The sequence below is a fragment of the Echeneis naucrates genome, chromosome 12, assembly GCF_900963305.1.
Source record: "Echeneis naucrates chromosome 12, fEcheNa1.1, whole genome shotgun sequence".
Classification (NCBI taxonomy): Eukaryota; Metazoa; Chordata; class Actinopteri; order Carangiformes; family Echeneidae; genus Echeneis; species Echeneis naucrates.
Window position 1 is genome coordinate 3,165,708 of NC_042522.1, and position 21,504 is coordinate 3,187,211.

At 42.4% G+C, this 21,504-nt stretch overlaps 1 protein-coding gene across 1 annotated transcript; it reads right to left on the reverse strand.

The window, feature by feature from the left end:
- Positions 1-2,565: 2,565 nt before the first annotated feature.
- On the reverse strand, positions 2,566-17,241 carry LOC115052255 (UNC119-binding protein C5orf30 homolog). Its single transcript, XM_029516281.1, has 2 exons — positions 17,110-17,241; positions 2,566-5,149 (listed from the first exon to the last, which is right to left on the reverse strand). The coding sequence occupies exon 2, from the start codon at positions 5,144-5,146 to the stop codon at positions 4,493-4,495; it is 654 nt and encodes a 217-aa protein (XP_029372141.1). The 5' UTR covers positions 5,147-5,149; positions 17,110-17,241; the 3' UTR covers positions 2,566-4,492.
- Between the last annotated feature and the right edge of the window lie 4,263 nt (positions 17,242-21,504).

A 21,504-nucleotide genomic window follows, 5' to 3' on the forward strand; every position in this document is an offset into this window, starting at 1 on the left:
GGCATTTGATTATTTTAGAGTGTGTGCCTAGAGTAGTTGAGAGCATATTTCCAGGATATCAGACTATGCTTAACTACAGCAGGCTTTACAACAGGTTGGCAGAGGCTAGAAATAGGTATTATGGCAAGGTATACAATTTCTCCATTAGCATTCACAATGGCAATGGAGGTAATTATTAGCGCTTCTAGGTGGGTTGTAGGTGGAGAGAGGCGACAAGATAGGATGCGCCTTACACCAATTAGGGCATCCATGGATGATATGACATTGATAACTACAATGGTGCCATGTATGAAAAGAGGACTTGAGAGACTTAATAAAAACTTAATGTGGGCTAGCATGAAAATCAAGCCTAGTAAGTCTAGAAGTATCTCAAGTAAAAGTAGGCACAATAGGCACAGATTAAGTGATCGAAAGTTTGTAATAGATGAAGAAGAACTTCCAATAATTAGGGAAAAACCAGTAAAGAGTCTAGGTAGGTGGTACAAGGTAGATTTGCATGACGGAGAACAGGTAGTGCAGTTTCGGAAGGATGTTGCTGAGGGACTAAATAGAATGGACAAATGAGGGCTTCCAGGAAGCCCTCATTTGTCCATTCAGTTTGGATTATTTCCCAGGTTAATATGGCCACTGTCGGTATATGAGATTCCGATATCTGCTGCAGAGAAAATGGAAAGACTAGTAAGCTTTTACATTAGGAGGTTGCTAGTTGTTCTGAGATAGTACTGTGGCACTGTATGGGAAAGGCCTACTTCAGAAGCTGAGGACGAAATCCAGGAAGAGGAAGTGTATTTAAGTGGACGGTGTGCCCTGTTTGAGCCTCTTTGTATTTGTTTGATTTGACTTGTGCTCTTTCTCTGTTTATAAGACTGTTCAGGTGAGTGTTTTTGCTGAATCTGCTAGTGTAGCTTGTCCTCCACCTCCTGCACCCTCTATACTTTCATGTCCCCTACCTGAACCAGGGTCTGTATCCCCACCTCGCTTTCACTGGTGCAGTTGGTGAGAGGTCAGAGTAGTTGGCGTAGTGTTGTTTGAGGTAGTTGTCTCGACATGAGGAGCGGTGATGGCTGGCACCAGGGGGGTGACTCTTGGACGCCAGTAATCACTGTCTAGCCTCCTGAAGGTGTTGTGGAACTAACGAGACGAAACACTGCCTTCGGATTTTCAGTTTGAAATAACATTTAATCATCTACCAGTCATTGGTTAACATCATGTGCACACACTCTGTTTGACTTCAGAGTGGCTTTGCATACAGTTTACAGTTAAAGTTTGGACAACCCTTGGATTTGGAATCCAAAGTTCCAGCATGAAAATGCAACTACTCCTTTTCTGGCTGCTGTGGCATCTTTAGGTTAGTTGATTTCATGTAAATTAACAACTGTTTATCATGTGAATTATTGTTAATGTGGGTTTAATCTTCTTCAACATCAACGTGTGTGTGTGTGCTAAAAAATGGCCCCAACACACACAAACTTCAATTAAATCTCATCAATAACAAGCTACTGTCTGTCCTTCTTTCTATCATTAACAGGACCTAAAGCCATGAAGCACAGCTGTGCCCAGGAGGAGGTTAAACACATAGAAAATAGCTTTAAATCATTTATTAATTATCTAAAAAACTAAAAGTGAAGCACAATAAAGGGAAAACACATTTTGCGCCAACGTCTCGTCAGTCTGCAGCCAGTTATGCTGAGTGACATTTCATATGGTCAGTTACTGAAGAGATCTCAAAAATCCTCCAAGCAAAATATGAATTTGCTATTGTTGTCTCATGAATGTGTCCCATTAAAATAAATATTTGGTGTCATTAAACCATGCTGCAAAAGAAGTCAGTGATAAAGATCTGACATGCCTGTTTCAAGTGTGACAAGTGCTGTAGTTCCCTCATCATTGCGCCACACACAGCTAATGTTTTCAACTCTACCGAAGAGCTGAACAGTGCATTTAAAGTTGCTATATATTCCCTATTGCTACATAGGTAATACTAAATAGCAGCTGTGTAATTACCAGTCTTACCAGTCTGAGTTTATCATCAAACATAATTGTTTCAGTCGCCAACATCTTTCTCCAGAGGTTGAAACAATCACAATGTTAATGTTTGGTTTGCCTCTATTTGTGTCACTTTCTTTCCTCTGCTGAAGTTAGCGGGCTATCTCACTAGACATGGTTCAGTTGGACAGTCACATGACTTTCATCCTCGGTCACTGTGGTATTCAGCATTATAACCACTCCTTCTTTTGTCAAGACTGGTAAGTAAACAGTTGTTAATAAAAATGTTGGCTATGTTGATATAGCTAAACTTACATAAACCTACAAGTCACATGCTTCGTGTGAAGCATGTGACAACTTCAATATATTGACTGGCCCCTTGAACCAACTGCTCCCTTTGTGATATTTTTACTTTTTGTTTCTTATTTGCATGATTTGTACTTATCTGGGTCAAATCGAAAATGTCCATAAAAACAGACAACTGCAGTATCTTTCACATTCTGTCAAATAAAAACCATATACAGTACAGGCCAAAAGTTTGGACATACTTTCCTATTCATTTGAATGAGCAGGTGTGTCCAAACCTTTGGCCTGTACTGTATAACATCCTTATCTTGAGTGGAAGTAACCTACAGTCATCATCTTCACACTGATTAAAACATTTAACCATTAAGCCCATGTGTATTGGACCCTTTTCAGACCATTTTCCAAACATATTTATGATATCTATGATTTGGATTTTGACTTGAAATCTCATCTCTCTCATCTTGAGATGAAAGGGTTCAAAGTAATACACTTACATTATCACAACACAGAGGCATCAGATGTTATATGTTCACATCAAACACTGAAGAAGTGATGCAAAGACATCACAATGTCCTCTCACAGAAACACAACAAACCACATAAACTCAGTGGGTGTACAGATTATTCTGCAGAACTTTTAAGTGTTCGTATGTTTAGTAAGTAAGTAAGTAAGTACCAGTACGCGAAACGCACACACTCATTAAATAGACACACCTGTACACTCTGGTTGTTCACCCACCACCAAAACTAGATGCATCAACATGGTTTTCTAAAGCAACAGGTCTGCCCACAATGAATGATGATGTCAGAGACTGACGTGATGTGCCACTCTAACATCTGTGTTACTCCACAAGTAGAGTACAAACAGCTGTTTTTTCATATCCATCAGATCAACAGCTCAGGTGTCATTCTACATCTCATCAGCACTGAAATTAATTGATTTACTCCTTTGTTGTTGAATGTGAGGGCATTTTTCAATCCTAGATGGAATAAAATCAATTCAGTTAGTCCATAAAAGTATCAGTTTGATTTCCAGAATCACATCAACCATGGACTCTAAGTGACATATGAAAATACTTTAAAGGTCCATAGGGTGTAAAGGTAGATCTCCATGTGGTCTATCATTATATTCTATAATAATACAGTGAAAGTATCAAAGGTCCTTGTAAACAGGGGAATGCTGACAGTCCCTTTTCAGATATGGAGCCTTAAAAATCAGCTTTCATGACTTCTGAAACTTTGTAATATCACAACAAAGCAATGTACACTCTCAGACACAGTCCCAACCACAGTCCATCTGCATTCACTATCCAACCTTACAGAATTTGTTTACTTGAAATCTGCTATGGTGGTTCTTAAAACTATCTTCTTATGAAGATCAACCCTTCAGATGAAAAAAATTATCAGCAAAATGATGGAACTTCAATCGGCACACCTTTACCTGCACAGTAGACAGACTAAATAGGGCTTTAATGCTTTTTTCCACGTGGTGGTTAAGAAGTTTAAAAACATATTGATAGCAATAAATAAATTAGCAATATATTAAAAGTTTTATCAGTATCTGCTGATTTGTTGCTAAATGTCCACTGACACAATTCCTCACAGATAAGCAGTAGATTTATTATTGTTTTGGTAGCAACAGTGCATTTAAAGCTGTGACAGTATGTGATATGTGCTTCTCTCAGCTATTATCTGATATAGTAGCGTCTCTGTGACTAGTACAAACACACAACACTGTCAATAAATAGATTCACTGATTATTGCTTAGTTATATACAGTGTATTCAAGGTCCTCAGACTCCTGCTCTGGTTTCACTCATTATGCCACAGCTTTACGTTAAAATAATTTCAATACATTCTCCAGTCAAAACTGAATTATAGAAATGTTTGAACTCTAAATGTATCTATAAAAATTAATTGAAGGTGTTTAATCAAGAGGCTGCTACATTACAAGATATGAAGCTAGTCTGGGGGGTCTGAGGACTTCCTGAATGCACTGTAGTTCACATTGTTTTAACTCCAACTTTCCGAGGTGAGGGCTAACTTAGATATTTTTTTCCCTCATCCCCCCAGGTACTGATGTAAGGATTATCGGACTGTCTTTTTAAAGAGGCCTTCTTAATCTGAGAAGAAAGATATCAGGCTAGAAATAGCACCTAAACCCCAGTGTGTGACAGACACCCAAGCAGGTCTCCACTGTGCTCATGTCTTGTTCCTGGTGAAGACACGATCTCCTCGAAGGTTGAGATGCTGCAGCTGGTACTGTAACACCTCAGTGTCTGATGACTCTTTGATGCTTATTCTGTCTAGATTAAGGTAGTCCAGAGATTTGGACTGGGCCGCCTTTCCTTTCAGTAGACATAGGGGTATTGGAGCATGCAGACCCCTCCCAGCCTCCCCGTGTGCCAGAGACCTTAGGAAGGTGTCACTGGAGCTGGGCATTCGCCGCCGCCTCCGCCCATTGGCAGCAGGGATGTCATAGGGTTGATACTGACGACTTTTGCCTTTGAAGACTCGTGAAGACCGGTGGATGCCCAGGTCCACAGACTTAGGGACAGGACTTTGGATGGAGGTGGACACAGCCTCTGATATAGAGCCCTTCTCTGGGCTGCCCTCTGACCACTTGTGGGCCAGTTTGAGTAGCTCCTCACCAGTGGTAAAGCCCACCAGATAGTTTGAGTCCATGTGCAAGATCTGGTATCCTGCAACAGTTCCTCTGATGGGAGAACATGGTGTGCTGGCACAACGAGGTCTGTCTGTTTCTGATTTCAATGTGGACTTGATCTCAGCAGCAGGGAGAATGGAGACATGTGCACGGGATACACCACTGATATCCATTTCCATCCTTACAGACATATCCTGTCAAAAAAGGCACAGTACATCACTGGAGACACCAGTCTGAAGGAACACAACAGATACAACAACACACAAAACTCAGTGCAGATCCAATAAACACTTTAAGGTTATCTGAGAAAGTTTTATTGCGGGCAGCTGGTCTTGGTTGTGGATGTTTCACAACATTAAAAGCTGCATTCTGACTGCAACTTTACCCCGTGACGAGGAATCTTTTGAGGAAGCCTGTATGCTCCACCCAGTGGACCCCAGGCAAAAATGAAGTCCCTTTATCCCAAAAAAGGGCCTACTTGAGGGGTGGTACTTTCCAATGACCCAGGAACATTGGGGGCACAGCCTGCACTGATGATTGGTTAGCACTCTCAGCTTTTTATTTTCTGCAGACCCAGTCTGTGTGCTTATTACTATTACATGGGGCTTCATTTGTTTTCCATGATTAAGAATTTTCCCTTCAAAATAGAAGAAGATAAGCAAACATATGACCACTGGCAGTGGTTAAATTGGCATTTGTAAGGAGGGGGAGCTGAGCCCTAGGGGTAATTTAACCAATTTAAATGTTAGAAAGTCTCTGACTGGAGCATGGAGGCTCCAACACAGTTTTCCTTTACTTGATGACTGCTGCATTATTAGTAAGTCTGATAATTACAACATTAACATTTGAAAAACTAATAAAAGTTGTGTGTGACTATTTGATACTAAACAAGACACAGCTGAATTCTTGCATTGTGTGTTGTGGACTGGATAGGTGGAGCTGAGCTCCTGTGTAATCTAGCTCAATTTAACCACTGATGGATGGGCTGAAAACTAGGTTTTAACTTTTGTTTACGTGGCAGTATCACTGTTATCGTGTGACTTTCATTTTCTTCCTACTGCCAACTATAGAACTGGTGGCTTTGTAGCAGTTACTTTGATTACTTTTCCATTAATCATTAATTTGATTTGCGTAATCTTGCAGGGATTTCAGGAGTAGTGAGGATACAACAAAAATGGCCACCAAGAACCTTTTAGTTCCTTGAGGAAAATTACCAGGAAGTAACAGTGCAAACTCCGCACAGAAAGGCCCCAGGTCCGGGAACCAAACCCACAACTTTCTTATTGTGGAGCAACAGCACTAACCACTATGCTGCCCATCCATCAATTCAACGTTCTAGGTGAGGGCAGGGTACACCCTGGACAGGTCACCAGTCCATCACAGGGCCAACACACAGAAACAAACTTAGACGGACAACCACTCATGCTCGCATTCAGACCTATGGACAATTTAGAGTCACCAGTTAACCGAGACAGTCTTTGGAAGGGGGGAGGAAACCCATGCAGGCATGGGGAGAACATGCAAACTCCGCACAGAAAGGTCCCAGGCCCAGGAACCGAACCCACAACCTTCTTATGTGTTGCAACAGCACTAACCACTATGCTGCCCAGTTATATAGCACCAAATCATAACAGAGTTACATGAAGTATATTTACATATAGAGCAGATCTGGACCAATTCTTCAGGGAATTGTTAAAGAGACTCAATAAGAGCAAGCACTGGGTGACAGTGGCAAGGAAAAACTTCCTTGAAGAGGCAGAAACAGGATCAGGAAGGGCAGCCATCTACATGGACTGGTTGGATTGAGAGAGGGAGGGAGAAAGAGAGGAAGAGAGTGTGAGAGAGGCAGAGACAAACAGAGAATGAGTGAATGAGAGGAAAGGCAGTGGATGGGGGGGTATAGGGTTGGCGACAGAACGAGATCAGGATGAGAGAAAGTCATAAAAAATGTAAGCAAAACATACAGTAAGTAGTGTATGAAGCCTGCTACCACAAAATGTGCAGTTAAATATTAGCAGTGGGTGAAAACCGAGTCTTTGGCAAAAGAAATAAAATACAATGAAAACTACTGGTAACTATTGGCACAACAGGTATTGAGCAGGAACAAGGATCAGACATGATTCAGCGAGTAAAACGGGGGCAGGAAGAGAGAGAACAGGATGGACAAACAGACTACAGGAAGCAAAAATTTGCAACATGTCATGTGAAATACAGTGCTCAGCGTAAATGAGTACACGCTCTGCGAAAACTAACATTTCAAACAATATCTCAATGAACGCAAAAACAATTTCCAAAATGTTGACAAGAAAAAGTTTAATATAACATCTGTTAAACATGAAAGTAAGCTTAATAATATAACTTAGAGAACAAAATTTTCAGTTTTACTCAAATTAGGGTGATGCAAAAATGAGTACACCCCACAACAAAAACCTCTCAGAGGCATGGAATGAATAAGTTGGCGACATTTTGCAATATCAGTCTTTTTCCATTCTTCAAGAAGGACCTCTTTTACAGACTGAATGCTGGATGGAGAGTGATGCTCAACTTGTCTCTTCAGAATTTCCCATCGGTATTCGATTGGGTTCAGATCAGGAGACATACTTGGCCACTGAATCACTTTCAGTGTTTAGGAACACTGTCATGTTGGAGAAGTGCACCACGACCAAGGGCAAAGAGTGATGGTAGCATCTTCTCTTTCAGTATAGAGCAATTAATCTGTAAATTCATGATGCAATCAATGAAATGCAGCTCTCCAACCCTAACCCACATCAGGACACTGCCACCAACATATTTCACTGTAGGCACCATGCATTTTTCTCTGTATTCCTCACCTTTACCACGCCATACAGTTCTGAATCCATCAGTTCCAAAAACATTTATCTTGGTCTCATCACCCCAGAGTATTCAGTATAGTCTTCATCTTTGTCAGCATGGGCCCTGGCAAACTCTAGGCAGGCTGTTTTGTGCCTGGGCTTTAGGAGAGGCTTCATTTGTGAACGGCACCCATGAATGCCATTCCTCTGCAGTATGCAGTAGCTAAGTAAAGCTTTGCCGATCTTCTTCTAGCCTTTACCTTTGTGGTGTAAATTTTCTTTCTCAGGTCTTGTGATGTTGATGTTGATGATTCCATGTGGTGCCATTGCTGACAACATGAAATGGGAAGGGCTTTTCTTTAAGTAACACCCTTTTAGTCAACTGTCTGCTGGACACCTGTGTAATGAATAATTCGACTCCCCTGTGGTTGATTCTTGTTAAATTAGACATTTCCAGTCTAAGATTTAGCTAGGGGAGAGATAAAGAGATAGGGAGAGGGATTATCAGCGCAACCCCCAGCAGTCTCGACCAATAGCAGCATAACTAAAGAAACAGTAATTAAATGTACAATTTTTAACTGTATGTTTTGTCATATAGGAAGGTTTTAAGCCTGATCTTGAAAGCTGCAAGAGAGTCCTCCTGGACTGATACTGGGAGTGTCACAGAAGAGGAGCCTGATGGCTAAAAGATCTGCCTCCCGGTTTACTCTTGGAGACTTGAAAAACCACAAGTAGACCTACTGTACATCTACAGAGCGAAGTCATCTACTGGGATAATAAGGAACAATGAACTGGGATATGTCTGGGATATGATGAAGCTCATTACAGCATTGTATGTTAAGAGAAGGATTTTGAATTCTATTCTGAATTTTATGGGGAGCCAATGAAGAGACGCTATCACAGGAGAAATGGGACCTCTTTTTCTTTTTTTCTAGTTCTAAGTCTCTGTGCAGCAGGATTTTGAATCAACTGAAGGTTTAGAATTTTCAGGACATCCTGTTAATAATGAATTACACGAGTCCAATCTAAGGGTAACAAATGCATTCAATAGTTTTTCTGCATCCTCTTGAGACAGCATATTTCTGACATTCACAATATTGTGTAGGTCAAACAAGGCTATCCAAGAGACTCATTTTATATGAGGAACAAAGGACATGTTATAAAACCTTGATTCCTAACAGTGGAGCTGGAAGCCAAGGTAATGCCGTCCAGAGTGATTAGATGGTTAGATCATGGTTCTCTAAGGTGCTTAGGTCTGAGTATAATAACTTCAGTTTTTTCTGAATTTAGAAATAAAAACTTCCAGGCCTTTTTGCTAAATAATGTTAATACTGTGAAAGTCAACAAATGGTCTGTTTTTGATTAAATGGTTGTTGCTTATGTTTGGAACCGTCCCAGTGCCAGGAGCTCCTACAAATTAAATACTGTGTGTCTTTAACTTACATTTTTTACTTTTTTTGCCATACTTACTAACCTCTTTATAAACGCAATAGCTCACTTCAGTCCATGATATATGCTTATTGTATCACATAAAAGGTTTCAACCCTTAACTGTAATACGTGGGTGCCATGGCCTGTTGTGAGCAATTGCTAAAATACGATATATGAAGAGGTAAGGGAAATCAAGTTCACTTAACTGCTGTAGCTAGTTAACAGTAATGGGAAGAGTAGGCCAGTACCAAGCAGGAAGACTTTGATGAAGCACAAATGAACAGAAATGGAAAGAGGCATCGACCTGATGTCTTTCTCAACTCATGATCATACAAATTCAAAGAGCTAAGACTCTGGCTGCAGTACCTAGTGAACCACAGCCAATCCTGATTATCCTGATTCAAACTACACTGCACTGCATCATGGGAGGAAGCTGACTGCCATGGTCTGTGGTTTCCCTTTTCTGACAACACAAAGCTAACCATGTTAACTTCAGGTTGACCATTAGAAATAGCGAGAGACCCACTTAAGCCTGGCTCACACTACAAGATTTTAGAAATCTTATATAAGATTCTGAAATTCGGTTGTATCACACACATAAGGAGAATCTTATAAGATTATCTCCTCTTAAATCTTTAACACACACACACAAGATTTGAAAATAATGACCAGCACGCACTACAGGATTTCATTAAGATTATCAGACCAGAGAGTGACACACCACATGATCCTACGTCATCTCACATGGAAGCAAATATTAAACAAAACCACAAAAAATGGGATGTAGTGCAGTGCTGCTTTTTTCACTGCAAGTAATGTAGCCATCAGATTGTCTAGAAGGCCGATCGTGGGCCTTAAAATTGTTCTGTCACCCGCTCACAGTAGAAGATAACCTGGGTAAAATCGGCCAGAGAATCCTGTAGCGTGAGCTAGGCCTTAGCCACAAAATTGAACAAACAGAATGTCGGCAGCCAGCCACGCTGACATGATCAGGTCAAAGCCTCTCAATGGGATGATGACCAAGATCCACAGTTAAGCCAACTGGTGACCTTGCCGGTCATGACCAGAAGTTAGTTATTTCTTACTTCCTGAAAGGGTGGATTTCTCTTTTTTATATATTCTTTTTATGGCTTTTGGTGCCTCTACTTTTTAATTAATCAGCAGAGGGGCTGACAGGAAACAGAGAGCTCAAGAGGGGAAATTTCCCATTTGTCAACCTACATGCTGCTTCATTTCCAATCACTATTGATACTGATTGATGGTCCATGTCTCAATTTCAGGTTGTTTATAGATATGGAGGAGAGACTTGGGTGGGAAGTGGGGCTCGTCACTGTAACTAGCCAGTCCTCTGTAGTTGGTGCAGGCTAACCCAGAGTAGGTCCTAGAGCGCCTCGGAGAGTTCCCCCCCAAGCAGTTTCTGAGCAGCTGATAGGAGGCATAGCTGTAGGCTACAGCCCCCAGTTCGCTACAAACCAGTTCACATTTCCAACAGGTTTGTCCCACTCTGCCATCCACAAACTAACTCTAGTTATTGGTGATTCTATTCTAAGGAACATGAAATTAGCAACACCAGCAGCCATAGTTAAGTGCATCCCTCGGACCAGAGTAGGCGACATCCAGTCTTATCTGAAACTGCTGGCTAAGGATAAGTGTAATGTAATAAGTGTAAAGCTGGAATTCAAGTCTGCAGTAACGACACCTGACTACGCCAGTTGGAGGTCACAAATATTAATGGGGAGCTGGTGCATAATTTTGTAAAAATGATGTTGGACACCATAGTTTTCTCTGGACCCCTGCCCAATCTGACAAGTGATGACATGTATAGCCGCATGGCACCATTCCACCACTGGTTGTCATGGTGGTTTCCAAAAAACAATGTGGGCTACTGAGATAACTGGAAGACCCGGTCTGATTAGGAGAGATGGCGTCCATTCCACTGTGGAGGGTGCCACTCTCATATCTAGAAAGCTGACCGAAATTACTACAAAGTTAAGACCATGGCATTCTCGATTCCAGACTAGGGGGCAAGAGCTGCAGTTTAAAAATCTTCTCTGCGCCTCAGCCAGAGTGGTTGTCTGCCTAGAATAGAATAGGAGGAATGTCTTCTGAAAGTATGTTGTCCCCCAACTGCCTATAATGATAAAATCTATTAAACCAACAATTAACAGAAGGTGAGCTACAAACAAGAATTTGATTGAATTTAAAACTATACCCAATTTGGTTCTAAATATGAAATGTGGAGTACTGAATATTAGATCACTATCATTCAAATCCCTACTAGTTAATGATCTGATGACTGATCGTATTATGGATTGATCTTGTATAACTGCAACCTGGTATGTTAGGATAAATGAAGCTACACCCCTGACTCATGTTAACTTTCATATTGCTTGTACTGCACCCTCCTGCACCCTCTATACTTTCATGCCCCCTACCCGAACCAGGGTCTGTATCCCATCCCTACTTTTATCTCCACCTCTTCTATTTCTCCCCCCCTACCCGAACCAGGGTCTGTATCCCCACCCCGCTTTCACTGGTGCAGTTGGTGAGAGGTCAGAGTAGGTGATAGTAGTGCTGTTTGAGATAGTTGACTTTGTGTGAGGAGTGGTGATGGCTGGCATTAGGGGGGTGACGCTGGGACGCCAGTGTTCACGGTCTAGCCTTCTGGAGGTGTTGTGGGCCTAACTAGACGAAACACCGGTGAAAGGAGGTTCCCACCTGATGACCCCGAAGACATGATAGCTACCACCGCTCACTGGCCTAGTTGGATATCATCTGTAGGGAGCATAGAGCAGTGTGAAAATTTGTTGGTAGGAGGGTGTTCACTGAGTCTGGTCCATTTTTTTTGTCGCACAAGTTTCTTGTGTTTCTCTAAATAAAAAAGTACTATAGGTTCCAGCCTATTAAACAATCCTGGACCAAAATCTTTTGAAAACCTTGTCCTCAGTCTCTCCCATTCAAACTGGAAAGTTGAAAAACCATTTTCCATTGCAGTTGTCTTAGTTCCTACCACTTAGTACTTAGCACTAAAGAAACATCTCCAGGATGCACTGGGTCGCATCATGAGTGCTGTGACCCAGGGTCATAAGGTGTTTTGGGTCTCACAATATAAACCATCACCCAGGTGACCCAGCAAGGGTTGATCAGGCCCAGACTTGACCCTGCAGTTGTGATAGTGGGAGATTTAGGCGAATTAGTACATCTTTAGCTACATTAGCTATGTTTTCTCCAATAGTGGATGTAACCTGATATAGACCGATGAATTCCTCTCCGGTTTTCAAGTTTTTGTCAGCAAAGCGCAGACAGAAGGACTTTTGCGCAACTCCTGCTGTGTCCTTCGTCTCATCAATGATAAGATTACTTGATTATTGAACTACGGGGAATTATTGGATTTCCTATGTAATTTCATGTACAATTGTGTTACTAACAATTTAAAGGACCTTGTTTTAAATCTTGGGGCTGGTGAAATTATTGTGCCGCTGAAGCCAGCTTGTAAGTTCTTCATCACCCTCTGTGTTGTACTAACCCTAACTCCAGCTGGTGGAAGTTAGCCTCTTTGTTGTCATGCCCCCTTAAAGCATTGCCCTGTCTTGCCAAGCACATCACCCTTCCCACTATCTTTAAGAGATTATTTCTGGCTGCATGCTGCTGCTTTTTTAACTGAGAGGAAAGTTGTGTACTGACAGGTTGTTTGCGGTGCAAATGTGTTGTTATGGCTGCTGAATGACAATCACTGTCTTCATGTTGAGAGCACCTTTGGAGTGCTTTTTTCCAGTTGCTAAATCCCATTTTAATGAAAGCTCCATCAGCCTTAGTGGCTAAAGGGGATTTCTGATCTCCAAAATATTTGGTATAGTAAAAACACAGCATGCCCTTCAATGAGGCGCTGTAATGAAGTCGTTTGTACTGCCTAAACCAACTGTCCTGAAATTTGAATGTCTTTTTTGGCAGGGACTGAGTCTCAATGAAGCAGGTACTGGGCTAGTGTGGGCAACTACCAAGCTCCTCCATGCACTGATCACTGCTCTCCCTGACTGGTGCTGTCTCTATATCCCTGTTAGTCTCCTGAAATATACATACCATGTAGTGTTGAAATAACTGCAACCAGTGAATCTTGCAGTTACCTGTAGTGCCTTACTAAGCTACCTACTTAGCTAGATATTTACACTTACTGTCTATGTGCTCTACTAAATTATAGTTCACATTCCAATGTCTCACCTGATCATCCGCATCTTCAGAGCATGTCCCTGTCTGGCCTGTCCCTACAGCATGCCTTTCCCTGTCCCTCTGCGCTGCCTGCATTGTGACCACATATCATTACTGTACCAGGAGAACAATAACTGACCCTGAGGATCATTTTAATTTGAATATTCTGCTTTTATTACTAGTTTTATTTACTGCTGACATGTAGGCCTAGGTTAAAACAAATGTCAGCTTTTTAGTCTTGTATTCCAATGTCTCACCTGATCATCCGCATCTTCAGAGCATGCCCCTGTCTGGCCTTTCACTACAGCATGCCTCTCCTGGTCTCTCTGTGCTGCCTGCATTGTCACCTGATATTATTAGTGTACCAGAAGAACAATAACTGACCCAGAGGATCATTTTAATTTGATACATTGAATATTTTGCTTCAATTACTAGTGTTATTTGCTTTAACCCACCCAAGCCTATATTTTAAAGTGCCAGTTGAATTTTAAAAGCACACATACATACATGCATACACAAGACACAAGGAGAGAGAGAAAACACAACAGCACACGCGGAAGACAAAGTTCAAAGGACCCCTTTGAAAAGTTTAAAAAGAATTAAGCCTAATTTTGAAGCGTTATTAACCCCCCATTTGCGACAAGTTATCATGACATGGTTGGTACCAATGGATGCCTTATGCCTTCTAGTTTCATATGATACCAGTATCTTCGCTCTTACTAAAACTGAGCCCTTTTTAATGAGTTAAATATTTCAAATTAATTAAAAAATGAACGCGCTCATTTTGACATCACTAATATTTCGGTATCTAGTTGCTTACTGTCTGAAAAAAAAAAAATGTTGTTTGTCCGCCTGCTTTTAGGTAAGGTCGCACTCATTACTCTGTGTTGTTTTCTTTGGCCTGTCCCTGTGCCGGTCAGAGTCGACATTACAAGTCGCTGTAGAGCCTCTAGCCAGCGCGAGATGCATGCGCAAAATTGATCGATTTCTAATTTGAACAAGTGCAAAAACCGGTCGGACAGACACACAGCGTTGTAATGAATAGTGACTATGAAGAGATGATAAAGAGGAAGCAGCAAACGAAAATTAACATGAAGACGCCGGATAGGGAATGAGCAGCCAAACGTCAGGTGTTCCGAGTAAAAACCGTGTGGCTCTCCCCTTGACTTTGCTCTGTCAATGTGGCTCTTGTGAAAAAAATTGTGATCACTGCCGTAGACTGTGTTTTGTCCCCACTGTTGTGTTTTGTCAATGGACCTCTATAGCAATAGCTGTAGGGTTCCATTAACTCTGGGCAGAGTCCAGAGTCGTCATTTTTATTGGGGGTGTTTCTTATCAGTGCCACTGGGTGCTGCAGAGTCAATGGACCACTATTGGAGTAGTCACAGAGTTCCATTGACTTTGGGCAGTGCTATTAGTTGTGTTTCTCTTCACACTCACATTGAGTTGCATACAGAAACAGAGTTAAAGTCAATGTTGTTCATACATGACTGTGGGACAGAGGTGACACACACACACGCAAACCCAAAAAGCATTTAAGTTCATGTTTTGTTCACTTTGTTCATAAATTATTTTGGGACAGACACACACAAACATAAAAAAAAAGACAGATACATATACACAAAGATATTGACACACACAAGGTTGCAATCACTGTAAGTTTTCTTGAGGCTGTATTTGTTTTTTCTGTGGCATCCTCTCTCCTGTTCTAACCCTAACCCTGTTTTTTCTCCATCTCTCTAATAAGCCCCCTCTTTTCTCCTACATCTCTAACTGTCAAGCAGTCAAGGGAGATGGTTGCCCTCCATGAGCTTGGTTCTGCCCAATTGTTCTGCCTCAAGGAATTTTTTTCCTTGCCACTGTCGCCAATAATGCATTGCATTTGATTTGAGAGACACACACACACATTGAAAGGCATACACAAACAGACACATGCAGACTGACACACACAAACATACATAGGGACTCACAGAAAGTATTAATCCATGTTGTATGCTTTGTTCATACATTATTGTGTGACTGAGACAAACACGGACAATTTTGACAAATCTTCAGTTTAGAAAGGGTGTGTATGGCATGAAATGTTCAGACTTAGAGTGGTGTGTAGTTTTGTTAGAGTGGAGAGATGACGTGAAAATGATCTGACTGTTGCTATCCCAGAGCTTATGCTTGTTCATGCTGAAAATCTGTGCCTGATGCAATAACTACATTGTTTATTTCTCACTCCTCCATCTACTATATAGCCAGTAATATTGCCAAAAGCTGGGAGGCATATTCTGCCAGATGATCTGAGCCTTTACTTCATGTATATTTAATGCTTTGATATAAACTGATGCACTTCCAGTGTTTGGAGCCATTCATTGATATGAACACACAAGTTTGAGAAATCCTGATGGAAATGGTACTGGATTGTGCATCATACTAAAAGTTGCTTTGAATAATTTGAAGTCAAACACAGGTGAACTATAACTTAATTTAAAACTTACAACTTAATTTGACTATTTGTTTGGGTAATCTTCTGTCAAAATACCAAATGTTTGCATCACTTTTGGCCGGAATTTCTTTGTGTGTTTGCATACATTTGCCAGATTAATTTGAAGAAGAATATTTTTTATGGTTGGGGAAGATGTTTTTATACACAGATTACAGATACAAATAACATATAAGTACACCCAATTTAAGATAACAAAAGTCAGTTTTTAAGTCGGATTCATGCAAATGTGCATTTGTGCAATCCGAGAGGAAAACATCCAATGTGCCCTTCAATAAAATCATTTTTATTGATAGTATAAATATGATCCTGTCAATAAATGGTGTATTTCTTTTCATAACTGATGTATTAATACACTCACAGCTTATTTTGTCAGTACACGGCCATACGTGATAGACTTTATTTGACAGCATTTTGAAAAAATAAATTTATAATAATAAATAAAGCATGTACTACAGCCAATAATAAACCCTAGTTTAGTTGTATAAATGACATAAAAGGAGAGCCTATCTTCTCTTTCCAGAAACTGTGCACATGTATGGACGAGTCTGAGTTCATGTTTGTCTGTAGCAGAATAACAGCTGCTGGGTTAAGCCCCATGGCAACAGTGTGATGATGAAGCTGTCAGTGAGGTGCAGTGAATAGCACAGAATGGATGCAGGGTGTGGACAGGATGTAAACCGATTCAATAAAAGCTGTGTTATCTTTGTTTCATCGCTTGCTATAACGAAGCTTTAATCTTTCTCACAGATACACAGAGGTGGAAGCTGCAGCGGGGCCTATGATCGCCGTGGCGCGGCTGAACCAAGCCGAAACGAGTCAAACCGGGTCAGAGAAAAACGAAACAAACAAACAAAAAATAACCTCCTGGATCATGAGCCTGAGCTCACGAACGGCAGTACTGCTTCTGGCGATTTCTGCCGGGTGTGTAGAACTAAACGATGGAGTCAAGATGGCTGAGCTGCAGACGACAGGCCCCTTCATCCTGTCCTCTGTCGGAGGAGAAACCTATCTCAGACCCCTGTAATAAACTGAACCAGGTTCGGCCACTCACTGAGTTAGAGCTGATGACAAGCGCAGGTCACGGCGGGATCTTCAGCCGTTTGTTCGGCTGTAAGAAGATAATTCATCCCTGCAGTTTGGTCGCGACAGACGTTAATCAAACATCTCCATCAAGCTCCGAGAAAAATCTGGCAGAAGAAATCAGAACTAACCTGTTTGACTGCGGATGATCAGGTCTCCAGCTACTCCTCGGTGTCTACAGCCTCTGTATCTCCTTGTTCCGTCAACAACAGCTCGGGAGCACTTCCGGTCCGTCGGCAAGAGCCACTTCACTTGTGTCTGACTGTCTTGCACAAATGAAAGGGTGGGCGCGCGCGTTTGTGCTGTTCCACAGGAATCACACATGAGCACATCCTCATGCAGAGCCGGCACTTGGCATAGGCCGTATAGGTGGTTGCCTCGGGTGCCACCTGTTGGAGGGGGCGCTGCTGCGGTGCTCAGAAAAAATAAAATTAAATAAAATTAAAGTGTGTATAAAAAAAAAAAAACAATAAATAAAAAAATTCAATGATCAGACAAAATAAATAATTTGCAGCCCCGACGCTATCGCCCTTCCCTCGTTCTCTGTCTTGAAAATAATACGGATACAGAAAAAATTACAGACAACCCACCCACCCACCCCCTGAACCGGTCCTGCACCGTGCACTGTGGAAGAGAGAAATGGGACCCAAGTGTGTGTGTGTGTGTCATCTAGTGTAAGGCAACACAATGGCGTGAGCCAGCTGCGTCCTCAAGAGACAAATCATGCACATTTGAGGTTTCATCAATCTTCCAGCTGCGGAAGTATACAGGAGAGGCTCCAGCTGAGGACCCACCTATGTTCACCCTAACCCTTTAACTGCAGTAGTTGCCCCCTGTTTTGTTGTTTCCTGAACTCTTTTAAGGACAGTTTAGTGGGATAGTGGTTATCAGTGTTGCCCTGCAATTAGAAGGTTGTGGGTTTGGTTCCTGGGCCTGGGGCCTGTATCATGAGTCAGCTGAGTTAACATACCTCAGATCTCTTTTCGTTAACCCTGACATCCAGAATCCAGATAATCGGTGTATGAAGCTGTTTATCAACTCGCCAACTGAACTAAGATGTTTTCCTATCTAGATCAGTGCGCGTTCAGAAGGGGGGGGGGGTTGCTGTAGCCGACCAATCACCATGGAGAAGACGCAAAGAGCTGCGTATTTCACAATGGAGGAGCAGAGCATCATTTTGTGAACATATGAAGAGTATAAAACAGTAATTCTGAGAAGGAGCAGCACAGTTACAGCAGCAAGACGTTGCAAGGAATGTTGGCAAAAAAATCAAGACTGTCAATGCGTAAATTACCAGGATTTTTATTTTAAATCTCCACCACATAGGCTGTGTTTGTCCCATAAATACATTTATTTATTTATTTATTTATTTTTTGACAATTTCAACCTCATTATTTCAGTTGCAACCCTAGGGGAGCAAAAGTGACTTGCAGTGTAAAAAATTTCAGGTTGGTTTAACTTAAAAACTTTAAAAAAAAAGTTCAAAAGCTACCTTAAATACATGAGTAAACTACATTTTGAAAAAAAAAAAAGCTTTATTTATAACTCAGGAAGGTAAGTTTTATAAATTGCTTAATTGATGGCCATTTATTGATTGATCTTCACTCACTCACTCAACTTCATCCGCTTTATCTATGACTGGGTCCCTGGCAGGAAGTTACGAGACACCTGAGACCACTTATGGCGCATCTGGAGCTCTGGCAGGTATTCTCTCACCCAACGTTTCCAAAAAAGGTCCACCATGTATTGGACCTGCCTCCACCTTCGACGTGCATACAGGTTATCCTTCCGGAAAAGTCCGGGAGGTAGAGATGGCTAGGTCCTCAATAGTAGCAGGTGATTTGGGCTGAGCGCCTTGAGGTCATTGGGATCACTGGAAGGGGTGACAATGGGTCGCCCATTAATAATGGCCTCTGCTTCACACAGGAATGTTTGGAGGCTTTCCTCATCCAGATTCTGTGTCTTGAGGGTGGCATTGAGGATTTTCCTGATGGATCTGATTAAACGCTCCCATATTCCTCCATGGTGCGAGGCAGCTGGGGGGTTAAACATCCATTTAATGCCTCGTTGAAGCATTCTATTTTGGAGGTGTTCCATTCTTGAATAGCCTTCCTGAGCTCACGCTCTGCCCCAACAAAATTGGTCCCGTTGTCCGAACGTAGCTCCACAACCTGACCTCTTGTGCAATGAACCGTCGAAGAGCATTAATGAAGGAGTCTGCGTCAAGGGAAGCTGCCACTTCTAAGTGGACGGCCCGAATGGCTAAGCAGGTGAAGACGACACCGTACCTCTTCACAGTAGCTCTTCCTCGCTTCGCCTCAAAAGGACCGAAGACGTCCACACCAGTTCGAGTGAACGGTGGTTTGTCAGGTAAGAGTCTGTTTCGTGGCAGGTCTGCCATTTGTTGCTGCCCAGCAGCACCATGCAGCCGTCGACACACCAGGCACCTGGACAGGACTCTTCTAATAGTTGAACTGACGTTGGGAATCCAGTATTTCAGACATAGCTTGGATAGGACATGGTTGTGTCCACTGTGACCTACGTTGTTGTGGATCTCTTGAAGGATGAGCTCTGACACTCGAAGGTCCAAGATAACGGGATGTTTGGATTCTTCCGGCATGGCTGCTCGGTTAAGCCATCCTCCGATTCTAAGGATGCCATCTTGAAGAATTGGGTTTAGCTTGTATATGCAGCTAATCCTCTTGACCGGTTCACCCTTTTTTAGGGAGGTGATTTCTTCTTGGAATCCTTTTCTCTGGCAGTGGCGTATGATCTCCACTTCAGCCTCTTTCAAATCACCCACTGTGATACTTGCTTTGCTGAGGCTTGTCTTGTAGTTCGCCATAAACTTGTGCAACTGCCGTTCCTGTTGATCTTTGTCAGTTTCAGACAGTGCGATGGCTTCTCTTTGCTCCTTTCTTTTCTTGACCATGGAAAGCAATGTGTTCCTCACCTTAAGGATCCATGCTACTGCTTTCTTAAGGCGCATCCACAAAGAGTAGTATTCGATGAGTTTCTGCATCACATCAACCATTTCTCCTGCTGCAAGAGCGTTTATGGTGGCACTTTTCTTGCTCTCTGGATCAGCAGCACTGAGATCTGTCAGACAGTCAGGGTTCTCTGGCCAGTTGTCAGACGACTGGGTGAGAAAGTCAGGTCCAGAGATCCAGGCTTGGTTTTGCACAAACACATCCACTTTCAGTCCTCTTGATGCGTAATCAGCAGGATTCAAGTGTGTGCTGACATGCCTCCATTGTTAATGTTAATGTACTTGAGCACAGCCGTGCTGTCTGTCCAAAACACTGAATTTGTGAGCTGTAGCTCCAGTTCCTTCCTTAGCAATCTGTCCATGCGCACTGCAATAGTTGCCGCTGTTAATTCCAGGCGTGGGATGGTGGTGGGCTTGATTGGAGCAACCCTAGCCTTTCCCATAACAAACGTGATATGGACTTGACCTTTGCTGTTGTGCTGAACCACGTAGGTAACCGTGCCATAGCCCTCTTCACTGGCGTCACAAAAATGATGCATCTGAGCATGTGTAGCCTCTCCTAAATGGGCTGGCTTGAAGCATCGATCAATCCCGAAATCAGCAAGCAACTGCAGGTCTTTGATCCAATCCAATCACTGTTGTGCAAGATGATCCGGAATCATGTCATCCCAGCTGAGCTTTAACCGACAGAGCACTTGCAAGATATTTTTTGCAGGCAGAACCACCGCAGCCAAGATCCCCAAAGGATCATAGACAGAACCCACCAATGAGAGAACGTTTCTTCTGGTTGGAGGTTTACCTTGGATGACAATCCTGAACTTGAATTGGTCAGGTTCCACGCACCATTGTATTCCCAATGCTCTTTCCATGGGGAGTGACTCTTGAGCTAGATCCAGATCTTTTACTTCTTTTGCCTTGTCTCAGGTATGGCTGCCAGCACCACCCGACTGTTGCTAATCCACTTGGTTAACCTGAAGCCCCCCTTCTGACAGATGGCTTTCAAGTTGTTGCAGAGCAACAATGCCTCTTCTTCAGTGCTCACTGACTTAAGGCAGTCATCAACGTAGAAATTGTGCAGTACTGTGCTGACAACTGAAGCGTCAAACAGGTCCCTGTTGTCTTCAGCGCAACGTCTGAGGGCGTAGCTCGCACAGCTCGGTGACGAAGTAGCACCAAATAGGTGCACGACCATCCTGTATTCCTCCAGTGATTTGTTCATGTCTCCACAAGGCCACCAAAGAAACCGAAGGAGGTCAGCGTCTTCTTCTTGGACCCGTACCTGGTGGAACATGGCCTCCACATCAGCCATAGTAGCCACAGGTTCTTGGAGAAATCTGGTGATGACTCCAATTAATGAACTGGTGAGGTCTGGTCTCCTGTGTTAGCTGCTCTTCATTGGCTGCCAGTAAAATATAGAGTAGAATTCAAAATCCTTCTTTTAACGTATAAAGCTCTTAATGGCCAAGCTCCATCATATCTCAGAGAGCTCATAGTTCCTTACTGTCCTAGCAGGCCACTCCGCTCTCTAGATGGAGGT

Coding starts and splice junctions, on each gene's coding strand:
- LOC115052255 (XM_029516281.1), bottom strand. CDS start 5,146: ATGTCTGTAAGGATGGAAATGGATATCAGTGGTGTATCCCGTGCACAT.